This window comes from Thermomyces dupontii, assembly GCF_041956625.1.
Source record: "Thermomyces dupontii strain NRRL 2155 unplaced genomic scaffold VTN31scaffold_1, whole genome shotgun sequence".
NCBI classification, from domain to species: domain Eukaryota; kingdom Fungi; phylum Ascomycota; class Eurotiomycetes; order Eurotiales; family Trichocomaceae; genus Thermomyces; species Thermomyces dupontii.
The window spans coordinates 4,058,265-4,066,490 of record NW_027192307.1 but is presented as its reverse complement, the minus strand read 5'-3'; the positions used below and the strand labels follow the sequence as shown (position 1 = coordinate 4,066,490).

At 50.0% G+C, this 8,226-nt stretch overlaps 5 protein-coding genes across 5 annotated transcripts; 2 read left to right on the top strand and 3 right to left on the bottom strand.

Annotated features, from left to right (window-relative positions):
* Window positions 1-890: 890 nt before the first annotated feature.
* Window positions 891-1,530, top strand: VTN31DRAFT_1539 (60S ribosomal protein eL22; the record flags this gene model as incomplete). The annotated part of the gene is made up of 4 exons (XM_069401607.1): window positions 891-902; window positions 1,017-1,052; window positions 1,126-1,322; window positions 1,404-1,530. The coding sequence occupies 4 exons, from the start codon at window positions 891-893 to the stop codon at window positions 1,528-1,530; spliced, it is 372 nt and encodes a 123-aa protein (XP_069264395.1).
* A 344-nt stretch (window positions 1,531-1,874) lies between these two features.
* On the bottom strand, window positions 1,875-3,809 carry VTN31DRAFT_1538 (uncharacterized protein; the record flags this gene model as incomplete). The annotated part of the gene is made up of 1 exon (XM_069401606.1): window positions 1,875-3,809. The coding sequence occupies one exon, from the start codon at window positions 3,807-3,809 to the stop codon at window positions 1,875-1,877; it is 1,935 nt and encodes a 644-aa protein (XP_069264394.1).
* Window positions 3,810-4,779: 970 nt separating this feature from the next.
* Window positions 4,780-5,945, top strand: VTN31DRAFT_1537 (uncharacterized protein; the record flags this gene model as incomplete). Its single annotated transcript, XM_069401605.1, has 8 exons — window positions 4,780-4,845; window positions 4,908-4,944; window positions 5,022-5,075; window positions 5,129-5,262; window positions 5,347-5,449; window positions 5,518-5,603; window positions 5,661-5,810; window positions 5,871-5,945. The coding sequence occupies 8 exons, from the start codon at window positions 4,780-4,782 to the stop codon at window positions 5,943-5,945; spliced, it is 705 nt and encodes a 234-aa protein (XP_069264393.1).
* A 306-nt stretch (window positions 5,946-6,251) lies between these two features.
* VTN31DRAFT_1536 (uncharacterized protein) lies at window positions 6,252-6,918 on the bottom strand (the record flags this gene model as incomplete). Its single annotated transcript, XM_069401604.1, has 2 exons — window positions 6,252-6,808; window positions 6,876-6,918. 2 exons carry the CDS (start codon window positions 6,916-6,918, stop codon window positions 6,252-6,254), a joined length of 600 nt encoding a protein of 199 aa, XP_069264392.1.
* Window positions 6,919-7,751: 833 nt separating this feature from the next.
* VTN31DRAFT_1535 (uncharacterized protein) lies at window positions 7,752-8,148 on the bottom strand (the record flags this gene model as incomplete). Its single annotated transcript, XM_069401603.1, has 2 exons — window positions 7,752-8,049; window positions 8,105-8,148. 2 exons carry the CDS (start codon window positions 8,146-8,148, stop codon window positions 7,752-7,754), a joined length of 342 nt encoding a protein of 113 aa, XP_069264391.1.
* Between the last annotated feature and the right edge of the window lie 78 nt (window positions 8,149-8,226).

Here is an 8,226-nt window from a genome sequence, read left to right as displayed (position 1 = left end):
GGTCTGTGTGTTTTGATGGGTTCCTGTCCCCTTCCCCAGCTGGCCCGTGTGTTAACAGTTTGGACTAAGGCCGATCGTGTTTGGTTTGTGTTGGTCGGGTGAAGGGGAGGGGGATAGGCCCGTTCTACAAATACAACCTGTGGTGGTGATCGGGTCTCTTGCATGGGACAGACATCTCTGTAGAACGCACACAATTGTATAAGTTCATGGAACTCTTTCGCCCCCCGTGGGGTGGCTAAGAGTTCCCGTAGATTGTGCCTAGGTCATTTTCGCTGGATCTTTCTCTTTACGAGGCGGCAGTGGAGGAAGTGCTCTGGGGTTTTCCGATGCCCGCAGGAGCAGTATCTAGAGGCCTGCTTGGGCGTGGTCGGCGAGAACTTCTGATCGATCATCGCTGGAATTTGGAACTTTCGCATCATCATGTGACCTCTGAGCCCTACTATAAAGTCACGTGAATACGGAGTGCTTGAATACTTGAAATCCAACTTGTCCCGTCGATTCTCCCCTGGTTGATCGCTGCTCGTACTGCAGTGTACAATACTTGGTTGTTACAATGCAAACTACTTGTGGTGAGCGTTATTGATTTAGAATGTTGCCGGATTCCTATGATAGTCCCTGCATAACTAATGCAAGCAGGAACTTTCGGAGTGGAGAAACAAAGTTAGGTAACTAAGCCCTAGCCCTAATCAACTACCAAATTCGGCTCCGCACACTGAGACTGAGAGAACATTGCGGGTTCCACAACAAGCCCAACACTTTGTTTTTTTCGCTTCCTCAACTGACGGCTCAAGTCCAAAAAAACACACCAAAGGCGCAGGATTCCACCTCTTTGCGACCGCCTCAAAACCTCATTCGATTCAATTGAGAAAGAAAAGACATCGTCAGTCACGATGCCTCCGGTTGTACGTTTCGTGAAAATGCTTTGCTGTTCCAATCCGGTCAATCAACACATGACCGGGTGCTCGATTTGAAGGAACAGTAGGCTAATTCTCCATCTTTCGTGCGAAATTCAATAGGCTCGTTCCAAGAAGGTCCAGAAGGTCACGAAGAAAGTAAGCTACTCCTTTCATTTGCTTTTTTTCTCGATGATGAGACTCTGGTTGACACGTCTTTCTTTCCTCATAGTTCGTGATCGACGCCTCCCGGCCCGCCAGTGACAAGATCTTCGACGTCTCTGCGTTCGAGAAGTTCCTGCATGACCGCATCAAGGTCGAGGGTCGTGTTGGCAATCTCGGGGATAACGTCCAGATCTCTCAGTCCGGTGACGGCAAGATCGAGGTCGTGACGCATATTCCTTTCTCTGGTCGGTACCTGAAGTACTTGTAAGTTTTCTTCATTCCTCCTCCTCCTCGTCCAACCACAGACATGTTTGGCTAATTCTTTTCTTTCTTCGTTCCGAATAGGACCAAGAAGTTCCTCAAGAAGCAGCAGCTCCGTGACTGGCTGCGTGTCGTCGCCACCTCCCGCGGTGTGTACGAGCTCCGCTTCTACAACGTCGTCAACGACGAGGCCGAGGAGGAGGAGGAGTAAATTGGATCAGGAATCGGGACCGGGAAAGGTTGACGGTGTTCTGTTCTGCTGCTTGGGGAAATCAAGGATTGTGTACAAACTGCAGTGACTATGCCGGAGGGGTTGCACAACTTTGATTCCAATGGCTGGGCAGTGGGAATAGATTGGCCCTGGAGGGCTGGACCAGAAACCAAAACCTGTGGTACGATGTACTTGTGACGTTATGAAAAGTGGATGATAAAAAAAAAAGTCCCGTTGAGTTTGTCAACAATTTCGTAGGGTTCAATACTTCAGAAAATGAACAATCATGCTATGTAGTGTGAAATGTGTACTCGAACAATAAACCGCCCAGATGATTGATTCATTCAAGCATCATTATCATCGCCTACTCCATCATGCTTTCTCTTCTGTCCAGTCTCCGCCAAAGAACCTGCCTGTCCCGGCGGAGGCACCAACGTATTGTCCGCCATTGTCCACCCTTGATGCTTCAACGCCATCCATTTCTCAGCCACTTTGAACCGCACCAAATCACCAGTTGCTAGCGCATCTTCCCTGGAGTCATGCCCGCTATCGCCACCTGTCTGGATATCCCGGTCCAGATGCGTCTTGGCCAAATACTTGAGGCTGTGTCGGATGGGCAGGCCCCGGTGGTGAGGAAACAGAAGCGCAGTGTCGATAACCGTAGGATGGATGATACGGCAAGCGTTGAGGTCGTTGTCGATCGCGTGTCCGATAAGAGGTGTATCCGGGGTCAGGAACTGGAACAGGAGGGATCTCGCAACGGCCGGTGAATCAACAATCTGCATGACGGAGGGAACTCCCTTCGCTGAGGCAGTGTAATCCTTGTTGGGTGTCGTTGTTGTTGTGCCATACGGCACGGCGCGCGCATAATGTTCGGGAAAGATACCGGAGTATCTTGAGTTCAGATCAAGGACCTCTCCTATTGGTCTGACGAGGACATCCAGCAGGGTCTCACCCTCAGGCCAGCTGAGCGCGGTTAAGCGGATCAATTCCATACCGAGCGTGGTGTAGCCCATCTCGCAGTCAAAACTGACGGGTTTCTTGGGCTTGCTGTCGGGCTTCGATGGCGTTTCCTCGAATTGGAGCACGGTGGCTAGCATTCGCGGTTCTGTTGTCTTGAAGACGTGATACTTGGCCTTGGTGCAGCCAGCAGAAGTCCCAATGGGTTGGTTGCAACATGGAAAGTATGCATCGCTTGGTCCAGTAAAGCGATCCGTCGGTCTACTGACTGAACGGACAATTTTGCCTGGATGATACGTACATGGACCGCCAGAGGCCAGCGCTCCGTCTGCACGGCGACCGGGAAACACTTGAAAGCGTCCTGCACATCGATCGCACTTCTCCCAGCCCTGAGCAGCCTCCAAAGCCTTCTTGGCCGATTTGACCTCCTCTGGCGTGGGCACTTTGGTAACGTAACCGAACTGCTCTTTACCTCGCAGCTCCGTGCGAAGTAGTTTGACCAGAGCAATCTCCTGCTCCGTTGTCAAGTTCGACGTGAATTCTTTGACTACCGGGGCACTCTTGGTTTCCGGCTTGTTATATCTGGAGTCTAGATGTGCCTGCACTTCCTTGCCCCAGTCCTCTGGGGACATCTTATGCAGCTTGACAATCCGCAGCTTGATGACATTGGTGTACAGCTTAGGATTTTCCCTTGCAATTTTTTCTTCCTCATCAAGTGCCATAACAACCAGTTCATCTGGAGAGAGAACAAGTGATGACGATTTCTCGTCTTTCAACTGAGCCAATTTTGTGTTCAGGGCCGACATGGCCGCGTGTAACTTTGACAGAATAGCCGACCGCACCGCGTGAGTGGCCGGCGCTTTGGGCAGCATACGTGGGTTCAATGATTCTTTCGGCACCCGCCTTTGGGGCACCCTGGCAGCATTGGCTGGAGGAGCTGGCTTCTCCACCAGAGCTGTCGCGGTCGTAACAATCTTCTTCTCACTTGGCTTCGGTTGAAACCGTGGTGGAGGAGGCGACACTTTTCTCGAAGCCGACTGAAGCTCGATAATGCCAGCTTTCGACCGGTCGGAGCGCGATTGAGCCGATGCTGATACACCATGATTGTAAGCCTTGTCCTCATCGTCAATCTTTCGTCTTTTCCCCGGAGGCTGCTCCCGAACAAGCGTATCGTCAGCGTCGTCAACATGATGATTGCCGCTTTGCTGCGATGTGGTTTCGCTCTCCTTCTGTGAGTGGGAGAAGAGACAGGCAAATAGGGTACAATTCGCGCCTTGAGGACAAGGCACTCCCTTGAATAAGCTCAGGGGAGTGAACATGCTGCATGGCTGACATGCAAAAAAAAAGTGGCAAGGCCTTTTGCGAAATTCTATCGAGTATGCATTTACTAGTGATCTTCTGAACCTCACACTGTCTCAGTATGCATTGTGGCGATCTTCGACCTGATCAAAACGGTGGCGAGGAGGCACAAGCTGATCGAGCTAAGCTGGGACAAGTCAGAGCGACAAACAGAATGAATGCTTCGTCGATTCCGCGAATCAGTGGACTGGAAAGTAATATGCCAAGAATACCAGTACACTAGTACTTTTTCGGACAACACGTGACAGCTGCGCACGGACCACATCCATCAAATATAAATATTTATCCTTCGCCCGCCGATTTGAATTTTTCTTCTTTTCTTCTCCAGCTCTCTTTGCCTTTTGGCTTAGATCAAGTGTAGTATCTGTTCTTTTCAGTTTAATCTCTGAAAGTGTTCTAAGGAACACGTAAGTGATTAATCTCATTTTTGGACCTCGTGATGGAGCCTCTGTGCTTGCGCATGCTTCATCGCACAGTGTCCTCGGTCTTACACTACCACCGAGTGACGCGAACAACCTTTTCATCAATGCCGTCGGTATATCCGATGGGTTGGAGAAGAGGAAGTGAGCATGGTATGGAATAGCCAGGTTATGAAGATTGCACTCGAAGACAGCAGACTGCAGACAGTGCGTAGAAATGTCTTAGAGAACGATCTGCATTGGATCTGCAAGGAATCACCTAGAACAAATACTGCGTTATCGTCGTACGAGTACTCGTTCTCCAATTAGTGTTGACAAGTTACCACTTGGACAGGTAAATTATGTAACTTCGACCAAAGTCACCGAAGACTTGGAGTTTGCCTGAAGTGGCTGAAATTGTTCGAAGCAAACGTTAAACAGCACAGTTCAACGGATCTTCACGGAACTCGACTCTGTATCTCTCCGAACAACAAATACTTTTTCTGGAAGCAACGTGTTGCCAGTCAACAAGATGATCGACCCCGCAATTTTCGAGAGCTTGCAAAGCAAGATAGACGAAGAGTCTGAAGTCCGTGATGTGAGTCTCGACGAGCAGCCAGGACGACAGACAGCCTGTAGCTAACACAATCACCGCGTTAGGAATTACAAGACATTGTCCAGACCATGGCGCGGAAAGGTTGGACTAGATGGCAAGATGCCTCAACAATGACATCAACTAATATGGATCTTCTTGGTTGAAAAAAAAAAAAAAAGGCCGAGTGGTTCAGACGATACTGTCTCGAGCACACTCAACGCCAGCCAGCAAATGTATGCCCCCGCCGACCAGGATCAGAAGAACCAAAGGCTAATGAGCGGGACAGTAAAGCCAGTCCTCGACGACGCGACGCAACGTATCATTGAATTGAAGGAGGAATTCTCGCGCTTGGTGGAGGTGGCTTCCAAGCACCCGTTCTACAAATACAACGGGGTGTGGTCTCGCGAGTTGCAGAACCTGGTGAGTGGGAGGGTAATACTTGGCTCAGGAACGGCGAGTCTGGGATTCTGGCGTTACCTACTGACAGTCGATCGGCAATGCAAGGTGTACTACATCGAGCTGTGCGCGTGGCTGGGAGGTCTCGAGGAATATAAAGGAACGAACTCGTCGTTCTTGACGATCGAGGAGGTTGGAAAGTTCCTTGACAGTGAGTTCCGGCTTCTCGACTGTTCGTCATATTGAACTCCTGGTAGCTAAAGGCATGGGACTGCAAAGTTCCCGTCAATTTGAAGGATCAGGATGCCTTTCATCTGACTATCGAAGAGTACCTTCTGGCACTCATTTCTCTTGTCGAGGAGCTGGTCCGTTTCCACATTCCCTCTCTGGTTTCATCAATTTCTTACTGATGATCACATCAGGCCCGCCTCGCTGTCAACTCGGTAACGCTGGGTGACTATGACCGTCCTTTGCAGATCAATAGCTTCATCAAAGACCTCTTTGCCGGGTTCCAACTGCTCAATCTGAAGAACGATATTCTGCGCAAGCGGAGCGATGGAATCAAATACAGCGTACGCATCCGCTCCCTTGCAACATCGATATATGCGCTAACAATGCATGTTCGATTTCAGGTCAAGAAGGTCGAGGACGTGGTCTACGATCTTTCACTCAGAAACCTGATTCCCAAGGGGAGCGCTGCTGCATGAGAAACTATCGGTTGAATTGACATTTGCTGTTGAGCGGCGAGGAGCGCCATTAATACATGCTGGCAATGTGTACGGAGCGGTACTCCATAGTGACCCGAGAAAGAGTGCCATGAACTCGTGACTGACCAAGACATGATCATCAACACCTGATTCGTAGAGGTGCACACTGGTATCAATGCAAACGAGAAAACCAACAGGGCATACGGGGCATTCTGAGGACATCGAGATCCAAAGAGGAACACAGTGCCATAAAGTACAAGTCATTATGGGAATCATGGAGACTTTTGTGGTGGGGTAATAGCTCAATCAGGACGATTTCGCCTCGGCGGATTCAGCAGCAGGCGCCGACGCAGTGGCCGTAGGGGTTTGATCCGTTGTTGGAGCAGCGCCACCTTGCTTCTTCGCTTTCTCGATCTCCTTCACAATGGTATCGTACAAACTAGCCGGTGAGGTGATGCTTCTCCAGCGACCAACCACGTCGCCCTCGGCTGAAATCAATGCCTTCTCGAAATTCCACAAAACACGCTTTACACCCAGAAAGCCGGGCTTCTGGGACTTGATCCATTCAAACAGCGGGTCTGCGTTCGGACCGTTGACATCGATCTTGCCGAGGACAGGGAAAGTCACGCCGTAGTTGACCTGGCAGAAATTCTGAATCTCGTCATTGGTTCCCGGGTCCTGATTACCGAACTGGTTGCAGGGAAAGCCGAGAATCGTAAAGCTGTCGGGATACTTGGACTGAACCTTCTCGTAGAGTTCCTGCAGGCCCTTGAACTGCGGGGTGAAGCCGCATTTGGAGGCGGTGTTGACGACGAGCACGACTTTGCCTTTGAGGTTCTCCAGCGGGTAGGGCTCACCCTTCTCTGTGGGTTGCGAGATTGACTGTCAGCATGGGCAGTTTCTAGCGCAACATCATTTGGGGTGACTGACTGTCGAGGGGCTTGAAATCGTAGAACTTGGTAGCTGATGCCATCGCGACACCGTGAAACGAGGCTACTGATGTAGATCGATAGAACTTTTTGGGAATGACGAGATTGCGCTGAATTTGTACGCGAAAGTGATGAGGAGAGGGCAATGTTGACATTGGATAGCATCAGATGGGGAACGGATGATCTGATAAATAAATAAGCTAGGTTAGGTAAGTACTTACCGCAAGCCCATGCGTCTCGGCTGATCGGCGCAAATCGCCATTGGACAGTTATCCCATCGGCACCCTGCACAGCCTACTAGAGTATTACATATGATCCGGCACCTCGGTACATAAGGTATAGCCTACATAGCAGTAGGTCATTCATCCTTGAGCTTCATACGGAGTGAATTTGTCAACTGCAAGGCATACAAGTGCTTGATTGGCCATTCAGTCAAATGATAGGTGATCGACAATAATGGGCCAGGTGAAAGGAATGTGATGCACGTAGTAGTAGATAGTACCTCGGATCATGTTGCATTGTGGCATTTTAGGCTCTGGATCCTTCGGTACCCATTTTCCCCTGGTTCTCTGATATTCTGAGCGCCATACAGAGTACTCGTAAGCATTATTCGAAGCCGTTTCGTCCGCTAATACGACGAAGAGCAAGTTACGTGTGATGACAGGTAAATGACCAAGGGGAACCGGACACAAATGCATCAACAGGGTTCAGTTCTTCACATCACGCATGTCTCAACTGTTGCCGACGCATTCCATATTGGTAGCGACCAATGAACCCCCTACCTACGAGGTAGGTCGATCCATGTGCAGCGGCTTCCACATACATATCGCCAGCAGTTGCTCGATCATACCCCGCACACCGTGGAATGGGAATCGATTCATTTTCTTGATTCTTCCTGTAGAACATCGACATCCAGCTCATGCATGACTCCCAGAACAACGCCTAAGCTGTCCATGAATCCGTTGACAGATACTCGCAACATTCGGTTCGTTGTGGCTCGATAGGTAGTTTCCAACACCGTCTTGTCTTCCTCGTTCTCCATTGTTGCTGAATTCGAAGATCCTGTTGTCAACCTGAAGCTGCGAGTGACCAGTTGAGAAAGTTCCGCGTCGACCTGAAGTGCCCTCATAGCAGCACTTGCAAGGCGGTTATTTGGAAATGGCACGGATATCGTCCTAGTATAATGTCAGCAGACGCAGTGCAGTCGGCAACTCGTCTTTTCGCACGAACAGAGAATATGGGAATTTGGGATCATCCGCTGTATTTGACTCCATGGCCAGACCTCGGCGGGGTTGTCAAGATGAGTACTTTTTAACGAGTAAGACTCGGTGTCCGAGAGAAGAATCTGATCG